The 19,642-nt window shown below is 37.2% G+C and overlaps 1 protein-coding gene across 1 annotated transcript; it reads left to right on the top strand.

Annotated features, from left to right (window-relative positions):
- The first annotated feature begins 7,498 nt into the window (after nucleotides 1-7,498).
- On the top strand, nucleotides 7,499-15,448 carry LOC122063511 (ABC transporter C family member 3-like). Its single transcript, XM_042627206.1, has 10 exons — nucleotides 7,499-9,637; nucleotides 10,039-10,125; nucleotides 10,209-10,856; nucleotides 10,956-11,120; nucleotides 12,951-13,245; nucleotides 13,356-13,564; nucleotides 13,666-13,971; nucleotides 14,390-14,453; nucleotides 14,668-14,907; nucleotides 15,016-15,448. Exons 1-10 carry the CDS (start codon nucleotides 7,499-7,501, stop codon nucleotides 15,120-15,122), a joined length of 4,260 nt encoding a protein of 1,419 aa, XP_042483140.1. The 3' UTR covers nucleotides 15,123-15,448.
- The last annotated feature ends 4,194 nt before the right edge of the window (nucleotides 15,449-19,642 follow it).

Genomic DNA, 19,642 nt, shown 5'->3' on the forward strand with positions numbered 1-19,642 from the left:
GTAAGCCTCCTAGGGGATGATCACCTTGGTCGAATTCTTTGCATGAACTGGGTCAGGCAGTTCGTCCACCATCTCTACATTTGGTTCTTCCACATTTGCATAAGATTTGTGTGGTAATGGATCTGCTGGGGCGGTCACTTTTTCAGAAGCTTTAGTATCAGAACCGACAATGGAGGCGAAGGATTTTTTCGCAGCAAGAGTAGGATCCTTTCCCCCATCCAAAACCGCCTGCTCCATGGGAGGTTGAGCCTTCCAAAAATCAATTAACCGGAGTTGCCTTCCCCTATCCGGTGGGAGGCCACCTCCTGGATCATCCCCTGTGACTGTGAGAGGGCTCTCAGGCATCCCTTTTTCCAAAAAAGGTCCGCTTCAACAAAGAATCCACTAACAAGCCACACTCTCTCTATCTCTTTCTCTCTCTACCATTAGCAAAACTTTGAACACTATGAATAGATAGAATCTCCAAGTTCAATCTCCCAATCAATGAGAAGCAGTGCTTGTCCATAATCTTCTTATGCTTGTTGTGGATCTTTATATGAATAAGCTCGCCTACCTTTACTGGAGATGGCAGATTGTCCACCACAGGAAGGGATCTATGTGATCCAACCATAATTGCATAACTTCTTGGAACTGTAGGGATTACAACTGTCGGACCTTTTTTCGCACTATCCACCAAAGCATGATCTAGAGATTTTTCCTCTGGGAGGAGTCATTTATACGGAGTTGAGAAACCTTTTCCTGATCAACAAGCTTGTTCGATCACTTATCAAGATCTTAACTCGAGCCTAGGAGATCTCTCTCCCTCAAAATCCTAGGAGTACCCCTGTCGCCAGATATAAAGTGCCACATTCCACAGCGGGCCTCACTTATGCCTCCAGTTTTATCGACATTCTATAGCCAAGGCACAACCAATGTGAGACTAAATTCCATGGTACAACATCCACACTTCTGTTGTGGAAATACTAACAACAGTGCCCCACACCCTGACTTTGATATCCATAAAGTGCCAAAGTCCATAGGTGGGGCCCCATATGCCACGATATTGTTCACTTTGGCTAAAGTTCATCGCACGGATTTAAAATACGTCTTGACATGTTAAGGAGGCCGCCACTTATATGGACATTCCATTGCCAAAGAGCAATCGATGTGGGACTAAATTCCGTGACACAACAAGACATCCTCCCAAATAAGGCAAGATAAGATATCCAATCAATTCCCTCCTTCTTACCCACCTCACCTTTGCTGATTATCTCATTATTTTCTCTAAGGCTGACCCCCTATCATCGAGTCCATCATGTCTTCCCTCTATCTTTTCCAATCCCTCTCCGACCTCCATATCAACCTCCTCAAATCTTGTCTTTTCCTTTCGGTTATCCCAGAGTCTTCCCGAACGCTCCTCCTCCAGCTCACCGGTTTCACTCTTGGCTCCCTTTCTGTCAAATACCTAGGCCTTCCCCTTATCACTGCTAGGCTTTCCAACCACTATTGCACCCCAATGTTGAACCTCATGAAAAAGAGGCTCCAACTCTGGAAATGCAAGCTTCTGTCCTATGCTTGTTATCTTGAACTCTCTAGATTTGTCCTTCAATCCATTTACCTTATTGTTATGGAGTTTTTGTTCTACCTTCCTCCACAATCAAAGCTGTTGAGTATGGTCCTTCCTCTGGAAAGGAATCGATTCTTCCAAATTTTTCCACCCTCACAGCTGGGCTTCTCGTCTCCCTAAATTGCAAGGAGGGTTAGGTCTTCGTAGAATCAAAGAGGTCAATTTGGATTCTACTCTCAAGCTCATTTGGAAGATTGTGTCCAAGCACAATAGCATTTGTGTTTCTTGGGTTTACTCCCATCTCCTTAGATCTGACTCCCTTTGAACTACTTCTCCTCCTTCTGATGCCTCATGGGTCTGGCATAAGATTCTTATCTCTAGACATCACGGCCTTGGGTCCATTTCCTCCACCATTGGGGATGGAACCAAAACCTCTTTATGGGTTGACTCTTGGCACCCCTCAGGTATCCTCCTCTCTTTGGTTAGCCCCAGAACTATATGCTCCTCTGGCCTTGGCAGAAGTGCTACTGCTGCTTCCATCATCTCCAATGGTGCTTGGTTCCCCCCTCCTTCTCCCCCTCCCCTTGTGGATCTTTGGGCCTCCCTCTCCCCACCCCTCTCGGCCATCACAGAATTAATGACAAAATCTCTTGGCTCCACTCCCCCGTAGGTAATTTTCCTCTTCTTCCGCTTGGGGCCTCATTTGATTCAAGGGCCTCTGCATCCCCTGGCACAAAGTTGTACGGTTTAAAGGCCATATCCCCCGCTATAGATTTACTGCTTGTCATGCTCTTTCCGATTTCCCTCCCACTCAGGCTTTCCTTCTTTAGCCGCACATCCAAGTCCTCCCTTCTTGCTGCCTTTGCTGGAATAGTACTAAGAATGCTGGCCATCTTTTCTTTTCTTGCCCCTTCTCCTCCATTATTTGGAAGAGGATCCTTTGTTATTTCTGGCCTTCCAGAAGATGTCCCCTTCCTCTCTCCAGAGAATGGTTTAGATTGATATGACCTCTGGTGGTTCCTCTATTTGTGAAACTTTGGGAACTCTTGCCTTCTGCACCTCCATCAATCATATTTGGATGGAGCAAAATCTTAGAAGATGGACTTCCAACTCAGATCCTACGACAAGATTTGGAAACCCATTTTTTTGATGTCAGCTCCAAAATCAGCCCCCTCCCCCGTGGTAACGTTAAGGACTCACCAAGGAACAAACTCATTGTTGTCTCCTGGGGCCTTCCCACTACATCATCCTTCCCCTCTTGGTAGCCATGGCTGTGGGATTGTTTCCCCCCTTTTGAGTTGATTCTTGGATTTGATTGCCCCCCTTTCTCCTGTTTGTTCCTTTTGGCTTGGCTAATTGCTAGCCCCCCCTCTCCCTTCCCCTTGTTGTATATTTTCTTTTCCCTTTGTCATTGAATTATTCATTCATCCAAAAAAAAAAAAAAAAAAAAAAAAAAAAAAAAAGATATCCAATCAAAGTGAAAAGCATAAGTACGATTGATCCTTAGAGACACCACTCTCCTAACTAATCAAATAGCAAAAATTATCCCTTAAGAGAACAGTTTCTAGTGCTTTATTCCATTTCCCACCTCTTCTCTTGATAAAACCTAGGACCGCCTTCACCAAGACGAAAATGCTAAGCTTTATACAAAAGTTGATGTGTTTGGTGGTCATAAAGTTTGTTGGCTTTGCTGTGTTACATACTTGCTTGTTTAGCCTTAATTGAGTTTTGCTACATTATTATTTGTGGCAAGTTTGTTTTCTGAATTAGTATCCGCTTTGTGGGGGCTGTTAGAAATCATTTAGACAATTTTGGGCTTGTAACCTACAAAGTTCAGGTGGCTTATACGCAGCTGTCCTACATCACAATTGCCATTATTGTATTGATGTGAATACATAAAATAGACTTTATGCTAGTCTTGATATGAGGGTTAACTAATAAATACACATGCAGTAGAGTTCTAAGACCTTGCGCTGGAGCCTTGTGCACTAAGTTTTTTTTTTTTTTTTTTATTAGGGTTCTAATAGTCGTCTTGCAAATCTATCATAATTTAGGAGTGGTGAATTATAACTAGTGCCTCAAGAATGAGGTTATTGCAAATTTTAATTAGTAACTGAATTTGTTTTGGTCCTATGAAATGATTTAAAATGAGTCACTTAAGTTGGTGAATTACTATCAACCGGTGAATTATTTATAAAGAAAACCTTGTTGGGTGTTTTTTTTTTTTCCGCTAAGAAGTCATATGTATTGAAAAGAAAGAATGGAAAGAATGTACAAATAGGCTACATCATTTGGAAGCTGAGGGAAACTACTCCACCTTCGGCATTGCCATCAGCAGAGGAGAGACCACACCAGAAACCAAATGCCAACAAGGAAAAACAGATTACATTATTTAAATCGGTATCTAGACCGATTTTGACTATCTAATTCTCCATAATAACTAAAGCAGGTGAAGACTGAATTGGAGTAGATAGCTCAAATTTTGTAGCTGACTTAGCCAGGAAGTCTGCAATCGGGTTTGCTTCACAAAGGCAATGAGTGATTTTCCAGGTCAAAGATTGCAAATATGAGGCCAAACTCATCCACCTCTGAATACCAATCCATGGAATTTTCCAAATTGAAGTGAGTAACACCACAGCCACCAAGTCACTCTCAATCCAAAGATGCTTAATTCCCATTTTTTTTTTTGCGATCTTCAGACCAGAAATAACAGCCAACATCTCAGCTTCAAAATTTGTTGACACCCAAGAAACATCTAAAGGACCTTATTAGCTCAGCTTTATCATTCCTGAAGATGCCACCCGCCCCTGATTTTCCTAGGTTCCCCAAAAAGCACCCGTTCCAAATTAAGTTTAACCCATCCGATCGGGGGAGGACACCAGAAGACTTCTATGATTTCCTTTGGCCTATATTGCACCCTGGAAATCCCCAATCGCCTGGCACAGGGTAACGAATTAAAAGAAAGAGGGAACTTGTGGATGCCACCGCCCGTAAACTGATTTCACTCTTTACCATAGCAAAGCAATGCCTAGCAGATTTTGACATCTCCTCAAAACGTCTCGCATTCCTTTCCTGCCAAACAATGCAGGGAACAAGGGAAAAGCCTCTTACCCACACTTTTTTAAAATCAAGATTCCTTGCTGAATGTTTCCTCCACACAATCAAATTGCTCATATCTACAAAGGGGGACCACTGGACATCAAATCCAGCACAAAATTCCCTCCACAAGCTAAGAGCAAAATCACATTAGAAAAAAATGTGGGTCACTGACTCTTCTTCTTTACCACACAAACAACACTGAGAAGCAAGGTGAATTCCATATCTATGAACATTATCGTCAGTTGGAAGTTTATTCTGAACTAAATGCCAAGCAAAAATAGCTTGCCTTGGCTGGATACTAGAATTCCAAATAAAGGCATACCAACTAACCTTTTGGTGTTTTTCCCTATAATCACCCCATCCTGATTTAATAGAAAAAACACTTGAGGAGGTCAATCGCCAGAGACAAGAATCCTCCATATTATGAATGAGAATTGTTTTTACTTTCTCCCAAACATCAGCAAGCAAATCCGACTCAACCTGCGAAAAATCCCAAGAAGAGTGAGTGATAAAGTCAGCCACCTTTACCTTCGAACCACTGAAGAGGCCATTGTCCAGATTTGACTGCTTTGCAATAGATTGCGTGCCCATCCATCTATCCAACTAGAAATTTATTTTTTCCCCATTTCCTATAATCCATTGCTCATTTCCAACTACAAAGCTCCACACCTTCTTCAAACCAGGCCAAATGGAAGAAGATTTATACCCTTGTCGCAGAGAGCCATCCTCTTTAATAAGTCTCTCCCTAAAGAACCTGCTCATAATTGAATTTTCGTGTTTGATTTGCCAAGCTAGTTTGCAGAAACAAGCAAAGTTCACCTCTCGTAGTCTTCTAATACCCATCGCACCTTCCCTTTTAGGCTTACACACGTATTTCCATTTCACCACAATCTTCTTTGCCACCTCCATGTCCCTTGACCAAATAAAATTTTGCCTCCAGCGTTCCACCACCTTCACTGTTCCTTCCGGGCATCAGTACACTGAGAAATTATGGACTGGAAAACCAGAGATGTCTGACCTCACTAGCTCCCCCCTCCCAGCCATAGAAAGAAGTTTACCTTTCCACCTTGCCAATCTGCCCTTTATCTTATCCAGTAGAGGAAGCAAGTGACAATTCTTCACTCTACCTTTAAAGATTTCCATCCCCAGGTATTCTGTTGGAAGGTTTGCCACTGCCATTCCCAGATAGTCACTTATAAATTGTCTTCTATGAGGAGCGATCTTCCAAAAGAACAGCTTACTTTTTTGTAGGTTTATTTTCTGCCCTGAGAAAGCCTGGTACTTGGATAAGAACTCATGAAGCTGCTTCACATATCTGGCTGAACCATTCATAAAAATAAAAATATCATCAGCGAAAAGTAAATGGGAGGGGGTCACTACACCTCTAGGACCTGGGATGGCCTTCAACTTGCCTTCCATAATCAAATTCTCAGACCTCTGCACAACACTTCCTCTGCTAGGATAAACAGAAGAGGAGAAATGGGGTCCCCTTGTCTCAGACCTCACCCAACCCCAAAGAAACCCACCGGACCTCCATTCAACAAGATTGAAATCCTTGTTGAGATCAGCATCTGATGAATCCTGTTGATCCAACTTATAAGTGTTGTATAACTAGTGCTTAAAAAAATGTGTTGATGTAGTTAGTAGTGCACCAAGTTGTATATTTCTACCTATTAGTTGATCATAGGGTTATGCGTATTAACTCAATAGTCTAAACCCTATCAATCTACTCTTTTTCTGCTTCACTTTTTTTTTTCTTATCTCTGTCACTATTTGGTAATCTGGTTCTATTATAAAATGGTATTAAGTGGATCATATGAGATGTATGGAACAAGTCGTTTTTTTTTTTGGTAGAATGTATGGAACAAATCACTTAACTTAGTGTACGATCAGTTCCAATTATTGAGTCACAGATGAAATCAGGTTGAATGTGGTTAGTTGCAGTGTTGTATCAGTAAGGTTTTTTCCCCCTTATGTTCGATATCTTCAGATTGCCATCAATGGTTTGGTAAGGTTTCTTGCAAATAGATTACAATATGTCAACAATTGAATGTTCTACTCACAAATTAATTATGTTGTTGACGTTGTTTCTATGGTTGCATTGTTTAAAATTTTGTACACGGATTTTGTATTTTAAAAGTTTAATATATATTTTTTTTGCTATAGAAATCTATTGCAGGGCATCACTTGGTCTTATGATATGAAGTTCTTTGTCTTTCCTTATATCTTGCATCAATATGCTAATTTTATTCTATTCTCTCTATCAATGTTCTTAATTGAACATGGACTAAATCATATATCGCTACAACTTTTTTCGTTCTTGAATTTTTATGAAAAGTTTATTAATTCTCTTATTCATTATATATTTTCAAACTGTTTCTTTTTTGTCTGTTTGTAACAGGTTGAACTATAGTTAAGGGTGACATTGATATTCCAATATTGGTCTAAGTCTTTGTGGAACACATTAGGTGGAAACGATTGGTATTTATTTGTTAGAGTTTTCACAGAATTTTTGCAAATGGGCTTGCATGAATTCGAAATGTGGTAAAATTGAGTTGATTTTTAAGAGACATCTAAAATAAGGCATCAAATTACAAAAAGAAGAGAAGAAAATTTGCAAAGATGGATGCTTTTGAAGGATCAAAAAATGATATGAATACCTGGGTATTCTTTTCGAAGTCTTCTACAACCATTTTCCTCCACGAGTTTTCTGCTTCTTCACATCTAATCTTGTTATTAATTTTACTCATTTCTTGGGCTTGCAAGAGATACACAATTCCTACCTTAGAAAATTCAAGACCAACATTGAAAAATGCATACTTTTTATACTATTGGTTAGTTCTTATATCTTGCATGGCTCTGTCTCTTTGTGGTATTCTCCTTTGTGTGTTAAGCTTCCTCTCTGGGTATAGACATGGATGGTCTGATCTAAAGATTGTTGCCCAATTGGATTTTACATTTAGATCATTTGCCTGGTTTTTTATTTCTGTTTACTTACAAATCCAGTTTTCTCATTCAAATGAGCGTAAATTCCCCATTATACTAAGGATTTGGTGGGCCTTCTACTTCCTAATGTCTTGTTCCTATCTTATTATACATCTTGGTTTCTATTGGAAACATTTTTCCTTACCAATCTTGCTGGGGGTTTCCGATGCTGTATCCATTATTGCTAGTTCATCCATATGTTATGTTGAGATGCTTGGTAAAGGGCAAGAAGATGAAGATTTCCATCTTTTGGAGTCTCTTTTGAAAAGTAGTTCCAATCGAAACAATAGCGATGATAGACAAGAGTCTAGTGTAAATTCTTATGCAAATGCGAATCTTCTTAGTATTGTTACTTTTGCTTGGATGGGTCCTTTGGTTGCACTTGGATATAAAAAAACATTGGATCTTGAAGATATTCCTCAACTTGCCAGTTATGATAGTGCCAATGTGGTCTTTTCTTGTTTAAGAAATAAAATCGAATCTGATGGTAATAGTTGTGGTAATGGTGGTCAGGTAAGCACACTCAAATTGGTGAAAGCATTGATTTTTCTAACTTGGAAAGAAATTCTATGGACGGGTCTACTATCTGTTATATGCACATTGGCTTCTTATGTTGGACCATACCTTATTGTCGTCTTTTTTCAATATCTGAATAGCTCTCACCAAGTAAAATTTGAAGGCTATATGCTAGTGTTTATTTTCTTTTTTTCAAAGCTCATAAAGTGCCTCTCAGATAGGCATTTGTTCTTCCAATTGCGAAGGATGGGAAATAGGGTCCGCGCTGCCTTGTATTCAATCATCTATAAGAAGAATCTTAGGCTTTCAAGCCAATCAAAGCAGGGCCACACTAGTGGGGAAAACGTTAATTTGATGACTGTTGATGTTGAGAGGACTGGATTTTTCAGTTGGTACTTGCATGATATATGGAGGGTGCCTCTTCAGCTTGTTTTAGCTTTGTATAACTTATACAAGAGGCTTGGTCTTGCTTCACTTGTAGCTTTTGTTGCCACAATAATTTTGATGTTAGCAAATGTTCCATTGGGAAAACTACAGGAGAATCTTCAGGGGGAATTGATGGATTCAAAAGATCGAAGGATGAAAGTGACAACAGAGGCTCTGAGGAATATGAGGATTCTCAAGCTTCAGGGTTGGGAGATGAAATTCTTGACTAAGATTATTGATCTTAGGAACTTTGAAACAAAATGGTTAAAGAAGTTACTTTATACATCAGCTATGACTGCCTTTGTATACTCATCTACTCCCTTATTTGTATCTATTGTTACTTTTGGGTTTTGTGTGCATATGGGAATTCAGTTGGACTCGGGAAAAATTCTATCTGCACTTGCAACATTTGAAATGTTGCAAGCACCTATTTATAATCTCCCAGACACAATTGCAATGGTAGTTCAGATTAAAATCTCTCTTGACAGGATAACCTCATTCCTCTGTCTTGATGATCTCCATCAAAATATAGTACATGAGCTTCCAAAAGATAATACGGAAGTTGTTGTTGAGATACTCAATGGGAATTTTTCTTGGGACCTTCAGTCCCCTAATCTCACATTAAAAGATCTTAATTTTCAAGTGAAACATGGTATGAAAGTGGCTGTTTGTGGTTCTGTTGGGTCAGGCAAGTCAAGCCTACTTTCATGCATATTGGGGGAAGTACCAAAGGTATCTGGAGCTATTAAGTTGAAGGGGAAGAAGGCCTATGCTGCACAATCACCTTGGATACAGAGCGGCAAGATAGTAGACAATATATTATTTGGTAAGGAAATGGATAAGGAAAGGTATGAGATGATCATTGAAGCATGTTCATTGAAGAAGGACCTAGAATTATTTACCTTTGGAGATCAAACCATCATAGGGGAAAGGGGGATCAACTTGAGTGGTGGGCAAAAGCAAAGAATACAGATTGCACGTGCTTTGTACCATGATGCTGATATTTATCTACTTGATGATGCTTTTAGCGCCGTGGATGCTCACACAGGAACTCATCTATTTAAGGTTTTTTTTTTTATTGAATTCTACTTCCAAAACTTTCCTTGATGAAATTGGCTTGAAACTATGAGATAAGGTATTTTTTTATTGAGTTCTATTTCCAAAACTTTCCTTGACGAAATTGGTTGAAGCTATGCATCTCATTGCTTACATCACATTTTGTTTACCATAAATTTAAGATAATTTAAAAAAATTTCTAAGATGAATGAAATCATGGTTTTCTAAACAAACAAGATATACGGACACATGATATTGAGCAATGCATGGTCTTGCATAAAACCTATGGCTTGATGTTATTTATCACTATGAAAACTAATTTACATAAATATGTATATCTATGTGGCTTTTTTAAGTAATAATATATTCTTTTTGAGTGCCTAAATGTGAACATTTGAACTTTTGTATAGGAATGTCTGTTGGGAGTTTTGGGTTCAAAAACAGTAATTTATGTTACCCACCAAGTAGAGTTTTTTCCTTCTGCCGATCTTATTCTGGTGAGAATATGTCATTTTTTTTCCCAACTTCAAGTATCTCAACCTTGTTTGAGGGTGATTATTTATCTTCTATTTTTTGATAGGTGATGAAAGATGGAAAGATTACTCAAGCAGGAAAGTATGAAGAAATTCTTAGTTCAGGAACTGATTTTATGGAGTTAGTGGGTCCACATAAGAAATCTTTGGAAAAACTTAATTCTGTGGAACATGAGGCTGCTTTAGATAATTTAATTAATGACAAGGATGATGATGATATGTTATGTGATAAGTTTATTCAAGATGATAAAGTAATGGAATCAAAAAGTTATGAAACTAAAATGCCTAATGGGCCAGAAGGGCAACTTGTCCAAGAAGAAAAGAGAGAAAAGGGTGGAGTTAGTCCTTCAGTCTATTGGAAATATGTTACAGCTGTATATAAAGGGTCTTTTGTGCCATTGATATTGCTAGCACAAATTTTTTTTGAGATTCTCTTAATAGTTAGTAGTTACTGGATGGTTTTGGCTAATCCTGATTCAGAGAATGTAAGACTTCATGTTACAGGATTTACTTTCATTTTTACCTATATTGCTTTAACCATTGGAGGCTCTCTTTGTACACTTATAAGGTCCATGCTCATTGTAACTGTTGGATATAAGACAGCCACTTTGCTCTTCAACAAAATGCATTTGTGCATTTTTCGTGCTCCCCAATCATTTTTTGATTCTACTCCGAGTGGAAGGATTCTCAACCGGGTTAGTAAATGTTCTTAATTACTCTTGGGATCCAAATGATCTTTTTTGATTACTGTAAAAGTTAATTTAATTTTAAATAAACTTTACTTCTGTAAACAGGCATCCGTAGATCAAAGTGCAGTTGATACCTCTATTCCACATAAATTTCAAGAACTTCTTATCTCAATCACAACATTTTTGGGAACTATCGCAGTAATGTCACAAGTTGCATGGAAAATGTTGATAGTTTTTATTCCGATGACTGTGGCGTGCATTTGGTACCAGGTCTATATCCATTTCCGCTTCTCATGGTTAAAATTTTAAAATCAAAGTTAACCATATTTTCTTCATGATTAACATGACATAATACAAGTTGGTTCTTTTTTTTTTTTTTTGGTATTGAGATCAGAATTTGCTTTGTCACAACATAATTGATTTAGTGGTGGATGCATGCATGCCTGGGAGTGAAAGTAGTGATTTAAATCTTAATATCCTTCTTAAATTTATAAAGAATATCTAAGAAATCCATTTTGTAATCACACATTTTCATGTAAATTGGTACAATGACATCGTCTTTTGCTTACTAATATTGTCCGAGAAAAATGGACCAAATAAGTCCAATGTTATCGAAGTGTAAACTGCATTCAAAGTGAAGTGACTGAACTTTTGGCATCTATAAAATAGTTTAGATACGTAGGGGATAAAGATATAATTTGGCTTGTAGCTCTATTGATAGCTCCATTAGTTGAATGTTATACTAAAGACAAGATAATAATTAAAAGAAGATAACAAATAATAATTATAAAATAAATTTTCATTTTTACACTAGTTAAATAATAAACCAATTAATAATTAAAAAAAAAAAAAAAAACTCAGCCTTATCCAAACTTTATGGGGTCAGCTACATGGGTACAAGCAAAGCAAAGTAGTGAAAACTTAGGTCCAAAAAAAGGGGGAGAATCTTATTTAAATAATTATAAAAATAAATTAATTATTAATTTAAAATGATAAATTGATAAAATAAATATAAATTGTAAAAATGGAAAATTAATAATATTTCTTATTATTTAAAAATTGAGGATTAAAGGAAAAAAACCCATTACAAAGCCTTATCTTCATGGTCCAACAGTTTCGGGTCATGTGGAGAGCTGATTTAGTCAAACAAACCATTGGATAGTTGCTCCCCCTTTGAATTTGTCATGTGTTATTTTGGACTCAATTTCCATTCTATGGTACACCATGTTTGGACTTCTACCATTTTTATTTTCAATGATTGAACTAAAGCTGCCTAAAGTTACCAAAGTTGAAGTCTTAATCATTCGAGGCTCAAATTTTATAGATGGATAGGTTGATAATTTGAAAACTCACATCATCAAAATTTGAGCCTCAGTTGAACTGCCATGTGAAAAAACATTTGAGCAAATAAGAGAAACTTATTTAGGCGGATCACTTAGGAACTATTGCCACATTATTAATTCAATAGAAAGTTCTTCTTCCCCTTTCCTTTACATATTTCCTTCACATCCCTCATTCTTTCCTAAATGAAGCTCGCTAGATATGCTTTATACTTAGTATGCAAGGAATTGCACTTAGCCTAAGTGAAATGCCTAGGTTATATTACGATTCATTTCAGCACTGAACTGCACATCATGTGCTTTTGACAATTAAGACCAAGGCTATATTCTCCTGTGCATCATTTTAATATCAAATTTGGCAAAAAATTTGGATATGAGTACATGAGGTATTAGTTGTACTTGAAATTTGAACATATTACTATTTGGTTGAAAAAATAAAAAGAAAATGGATACCACAAAATATCGATACAATTATTTTTATGTCCGGTAAACTTTTCAATTTAGATTTTGAGGATAGAAATTCAACATCTAACAAAAGTAGGAAAGATCGACCGTTCAACAGTTTAAGTAAATAAAATAGAATAAAATATTTTCCTACCATTTCATTTATGATGTTAGTGTAACTATCAACCATCTAAATGTTGATGTTGAGAAATACCTCATATAAAAAGCCTATATCATTTTCTAACAATACCTTACTCTTGACACTTGTTATTTTTACATTGTACCTAATTTTCTTTATATGAACCTTGTATTTTAGCAATACTACATATCTGCAGCACGAGAACTATCACGATTGTATGGAGTATGCCAAGCTCCAATTATACAACACTTTACTGAATCTAGTTTAGGTTCAACCACAATCAGATGCTTTGATCAAGAAGAGAGGTTCATGGACACAAACCTCAAGTTAGTGGATGAGTATTTCCGGCCTAGGTTTTATTTCTCTGGTGCAGTAGAGTGGTTATGCTTTCGCATGGATATGTTGGCATCCATCACATATGCCATCTTTTTGGTTTTTCTGATCTTAGTGCCGAAGGGAGTACTCGCTCCTGGTAAAAAGTTGAACTTGAGATCTTATAAAACCACTGTTAAGGGCAATTATGATTGGTTGCTCACATGAATGTATGTTTTCTAAATTAGTTTGTTTTCTTATATCTTGAAGGTGTTATGGGTTTAGCAGTCACATATGGGCTTAGTTTCAGTATGCATGGGGTCATATGGGATCTTTGCGGTCTTGAGAACAAAATCATATCTATTGAGAGAATATTGCAGTATGCCTGCATCCCTAATGAACCCCCTTTGTTTGTAAAAGAAAATAAGCCAAGTCATGAATGGCCATCACAAGGAAAAATTGATATTGTTGATCTACAGGTAATCTCCCTAACCTATAAATCTAATATTTTTGGACCTTTTTTTCTGCTCTCATGGAATTCTACTAAGCTTGATGAGTTGATTATTTAATATATATTTAGGTCCGGTATGGCCCACATCTTCCTCTCGTCTTGCAAGGTCTTACATGCACTTTCCCTGAAGGGAGTAAGATTGGTATTGTTGGGCGAACAGGAAGTGGTAAATCAACTCTCGTACAAACTCTCTTCCACATGCTTGAGCCTGCAGCTGGTCAAATTTGGATAGATGGTATCAACATCTTCAATATTGGCCTTCATGATTTGAGGTCAAGATTGAGCATCATCCCGCAAGACCCAGTAATGTTTGAGGGGACTCTAAGAAGTAACCTTGACCCGCTTGAAGATTACACTGATGAACAGATATGGGAGGTGAGTTTTTCATTTTTAATAATAATAAATTTTTTTGGTGCAATGGTTAATAATATTTACTCAATAACAAAGATATGATAGACGATTTTTTTAACTTGCTAGGGATTTGCACACAAAATAAACACATGCAAAATTGGCTACTTAGGACATGTATCTCTGTGTACTCCATTCTCATGGTCGTGTTCTATTTAATATTTAAATCATTTCATTGGATACATTATACAAATTTGGCCTAAGATATTCTTTTAGTTGGGACTTGGGAAGTGCATTGTTTTTGCTGCCTTGTTTTCCATTTCCCCTTCATGTCCCTTGCTTCTTCATTTTATTTCTTGCTTAGCTCATATTTAATAATCAACACTATGTGATCTTGAATAATTAGGCAAAATCATTAGTTGACATTAATCTTTTGTTCTCTTAGGCTTTAGATAGATGTCAACTTGGTGATGAAGTTAGAAAGAAGGAAGGGAAGCTTGATTCTTCAGGTTAGTTTTTCTCATATTCACTCTATACAAAAGTTTCCCAACATCAATTTATCCATGCACACTTCTTTCAAAATAACATTATTATTGTTTGATATATCTAACTTCTAGTGCACAACTAAACCCCAACCCTTTTCCAAAAAGAAGTAGGGAAAAAAAAATTAATGAAAATAAGATCCTAAATAACTAACCCGTTTTCGTATGGTGACTATCATAGTTACTGAGAATGGAGAGAATTGGAGCATGGGTCAAAGACAACTAGTCTGTTTAGGACGGGTGTTACTCAAGAAGAGTAAAGTTTTAGTACTTGATGAAGCTACTGCATCAATGGATATTGCTGCTGATTATCTAATTCAGCAAACCCTTAGGCAACACTTCTCAGGGTCTACTGTCATCACAATAGCACATAGGATAACATCAATTCTCGATATCGATAAGGTCCTCCTCCTCGATAATGGTTAGTTTGCTGGCATTTAGTACACTACAAAGAAGGGTTGAATTAATTCAATTTCTTTATCTCTAGTGCGTGACTAATCAGATTGACATGTTTTCTTGTGTTAAGCAGGCCATATATTAGAGTATGATTCCCCAGCAGAATTGCTAAAGATCAAGTCCTCATCATTTGCGAAGCTTGTTAAAGAGTATACTCGAAGATGTAGCTCTAATTTTTGAAAGGCTAAACTGTATGTTTTGAATGATCAGGTGTAAATAGGTTGCATTAGACTAAGGTGCATTGACTTTTTGAACATTTACACAAATTTGTTGGGAGAAGATGGTGGAGTATATATTGAAAATTCCTGTAATCATTTGGGTGGGCGTTAGCATTCAGTTAAAGTATTAGAAGTTCAGGATACGATGAGAGGGGAAATCTATTTTCTTCATGCATGCCTATAAACCTTATGAAAAGATGTATCATATCTTTAAGTGGCCAGAACAATACTGTATTGATATGATACCAAAAGAATGTATCCGGTTGATACGTGACCCTATATGGTTGATACCTTTCGGTACACTCAATACATCTCTTATAAACTATAGAATATAATTTGTGACTGTAAAATACTTATCAAGAGCTCTTGTAAGGCAATCGAATAATTTTTTTTTTGGGGAAAAATTATCGTGATTCTTTGCTTGTATTAGAAAAGCTAGTAGCGTTTGATTTCATCATCATTTGGAGATTAAATAGCTTACAATAAAGAATCAGAACCAGATTTGCATAAGAACAATTATTTATCAAAAATTTGAATTTTTTTCCCAAGTATTGATTTTTAATGACATTTTTTTTTAATTGATCACTAGATTAGTGAAAAACAACTTGAATGATTGTATAAACTAATATTTTTTTTTCAGCTATATGTCTATCTTAACCATAAATCTCCCCCAAACTGAAAATGAATTTTTTTTGGTATTAGTGAATATAAGAAATCTCATCCTTTAAATGTAATCGATTGAAAGCACTTAATTTGTCTTACCTTTTTCGCTAAAGATCAATTGGATTAATAAAAAGAAAGAATATACTATAGGAATGATACACTCAACAATGCTTAGACGAAGGAAATGAAATCAACCCCACCTTCGGCATTGCCATCAGTAGGAGAGGACCTCAGACCTAAGTCTAACAAAAACTTTTAAAAACAAATAACTAAGTGAATCGGAATCTTGGCCGTTGGGCCGCATCCAATTCCAGCTCCCTGGAGGTGAGGAGGGGCCAGGCTTCGACAGGGGAATTTATTCAAATCTTGCTGCTATTTTCGCTAAGAAATCGGCTACCACATTTGCTTCGCGGTAGCAATGAGTAACTTTCCAAGAAATTGAACCCAAATAAGAGAGAACACCCCTCCATCTTTGCTGAATAAACCATGGAACCAGCCCTTTGGAGAATAAGAACACCACAGCAGCAGAGTCACACTCGATCCAAAGGTTTTGGATACAAGAACTTTTTGCATGTTCAAGGCCAGTAATGAGAGCTAAGAATTCAGCTTCAAAGTTAGATTTTATACCAACAAAATTTCTGAAATTCAGCAAAGGTTCACCCTTGTAATTTCTAAACACACCGCCAGCTCCAGCCTTTCCAGGATTCCCTAGCGAGCACCCATCAGTATTTAGCTTAATCCAGTTCTGAGGGGGGAGACACCATCGAACTTCAAAAATTTCTCTTTGCTTGCCAATTACCTGGGGAATTCCCACTCTCCTGGCACACATCAAATCAGCTACGGACAAGGTTTTCCCAAGGTGCACTGTCGAAATCATACCTATCTCACCTTTAATCATAGCAAAACGCTGCCTGTGATGCCAATAGGCACCCTCGTGGATTCTCATATTCCTCTCCATCCAAACTGCATAAGGAATTAACACCACGCCACTAAGCCATAGTCTTGAGAATGTGACGGATTTTGCTTTACGTTTCCACCAACTAAATAAATCTTCCATTCTTGTGAAGTGTTGCCATTTGACACTAAATAGATCACAGAACATATTCCACAGGGCCTGGATATACTCACAGTGAATAAACAGGTGGGAACAAGACTCTTCTGCCTTTTCACATAACCCACATCTCGAAGGCATTGCAATCCCCTTTTTGCACATTTGGTCATCTGTAGGGAGACTACCATGGGCTAACCTCCATCCAAATACTGTCTGCCGTGGCTGTAAAAGAGCTTTCCAGAGAATGGAAAACCAAGAAACAGGCGCCTTTTTCCTTCTTATCTCCTCCCACGCCGAGGCCAAAGAAAAGGCACCAGACGAAGATAATTTCCAGTGGCATACATCCTCTAAATTCGTTAGGGATATTCTCTTCGCCTTCTCAAATGATTCAGACAAGAATGATAAAGAAATATTTGGGAAGCACCATTCACCATTCCTAATGAAATCTGCCACCCGCAGTTGCCTCGAAGTAAGCGCTTCTAAGTCCAGATTAGAGGATTCCACCAATGAGGAATTTTCTAACCAACGATCCTTCCATAAGCTGATCTTGACGCCATTTCCTACTGTCCAGCTCTCCATATTTGTTACAAAATCCCACACCCTTTTTAGACCCTGCCAAATAGATGAAGACTTGTAGCTCCTGAGATCGCCGTTGCTAGTAGTAAACCTTGCTTTGAAAAATTGACTCATTTTAGAATCCTCATGCTTTATTTTCCATAATAATTTACATAGACAAGCTCTGTTAACATCTCGTAACTTCCGAATACCCAGACCTCCCTCCTTCTTTGGCTTGCAACAGTCCTCCCATTTAACAGTGGTTTTTTTCTGAACCTCCATTTGGCCAGACCAAATGAAATTCCTCATCCATGTTTCTACAGTTTTAATTGATGTCTGAGGCCACCAATAGACTGGACCTCCATTTGTCTTACCTTGTTCTTATTTTGTACATGATATATTTATATATTATTTGTTTATACCTAGATAATATTTGATTGATTTTTTTTTCCTCGGATGTGCCTATGTTGTCTTGCCTTATGATGTCTACTAATGGCTATGCGGAGGTGGATCTATAAGGCAAGCAACTTTTGTGTGATTTTTCCTTTTGTTGATGGCAATGCGAAGCTGGAGAGTGAAATAATTTTTATTTTTTGTTAGTTTGGTATGCCTAATCTTTTTCTTTTCACTAAAAAGTCATTTGTATTAAGAAGAAAGAATAAAAAGAATATACAATCAGACTACATAATTTGGGATCAGAGGGAGACTACTCCACCTTTGGCATTGCCATTTGCAGAATAGAAACCACACCTGAACAAAGCCCCAAAACAAAAACAAACTCCATTATTTAAAGCTGTATCTAGGATGACCTTGACTGTCTAATTTCAAATCCGTTACAACCAACGAAGGCCAAGCAGAAATTGGAAAAGATAGCTCAAATTTTGTAGCCGACTTCGTGAGAAAGTCTGCAACTGGGTTTGCTTCACTAAGATAGTGAGTTATTTTCTAGATCAATGGTTGTAAATATGGGATCAAACTCATCCACCTCTGTAACCCAATCCAGGGAATTTTCCAATTAGATATGAGTAATACCATAGCCACCGAATCACTCTCAATCCATAAGTGCGTGATTCCCATCTCTCTTGCAATTTCCAAGCCAGATATTACTGCCGACATCTCGGCTCCAAAATTAGTTTGTACACCCAGAAACTGTCTAAAAGTTTTCATTACTTCAGCATCTAGTCATTGATCATATAAATTATGATTTAAAATTGTATTTAGTATGTATCCTAAACATTTTCATGCATATTTTGAATGTATCTTGCATCTCTTGATACAATATGCTACGTCTGTTAAAATCACTCTTCTGATATGCTACTCAATACCAATACTTTTTTTTTTTGCTAGAGGATTATTTCATTAAAAGAAGAAAAAGACTTCAAAAGTACAAAACTCAAAACAAACACCACTAGTCATCCCAACTCCCACCTTCGGCATTGCCACTAGTCTTAGTCTGACAATATCTTTAAAATCCCACTAGTCTCTACCATGGGACACATTGGATAGAGCTTAAATTTTGTTGATAAGTAGAACCAAGCTCCCTTGCTCATATTTCAAGTTTTAGTTAAAAAGAAGTTGGCCAAGTGAGAAAATAAAACTTTGAAAGTTCAATAAAAAGTGTATTTTTCTTTTAGAAGAAACATGCAGTTGAAAGTATTAGTGAATCTCCAATACATAGGAATGTAAATTCTTGAATTAGGGTCTAAAATTTAACATGCAGCTCTTAGACCATTAGTGACTCTTTCATGTGGCAAAACTTGGTGCTGGGCTAGAAATACTCACTAAAACCTGTTAGTTAAAAAACTTTGCCATTAATATTGTAAAATAGAAAATATGCTTGTTGCTACATTAGACATCTTAGTTAATATACTGCAAAATTTTCTTCGGATAACAATTGTGTTATATTAAGGGTGTCAAATTGGAACTGAAACCAAAAACCGAATCCAGTTTCGGACCGAATACCCTGAACCGAATCCAACCCATTATAATATGGTTAAATCTTGGATCTGAAATAAGAATTTATAATTCGGTTTTGTCCGAATCTGGATTTATGCCAAGAACCATTGGAACTAACCGAAATCGGACCGAATAACTTAATATCACTTTTTCCTTTTTAACTAAAAACTTGACATAACTTATATGGAAACCCGACATAATTAATTATCTAAATGATAAATCATCTTCCGTGGATAGCATCTGACCACACTCCTTTG

This window comes from Macadamia integrifolia, unplaced genomic scaffold (assembly GCF_013358625.1).
Source record: "Macadamia integrifolia cultivar HAES 741 unplaced genomic scaffold, SCU_Mint_v3 scaffold1346, whole genome shotgun sequence".
NCBI classification, from domain to species: Eukaryota; Viridiplantae; Streptophyta; class Magnoliopsida; order Proteales; family Proteaceae; genus Macadamia; species Macadamia integrifolia.

Excerpts from the sequence above, each read along its gene's own strand:
- LOC122063511 (XM_042627206.1), top strand. The coding sequence starts at position 7,499 with ATGGCTCTGTCTCTTTGTGGTATTCTCCTTTGTGTGTTAAGCTTCCTC. Across the intron at positions 13,565-13,665 it reads TTGATATTGTTGATCTACAG|GTCCGGTATGGCCCACATCT; the intron begins GTAATCTCCCTA and ends ATATATATTTAG. Across the intron at positions 14,908-15,015 it reads GGTCCTCCTCCTCGATAATG|GCCATATATTAGAGTATGAT; the intron begins GTTAGTTTGCTG and ends TGTGTTAAGCAG.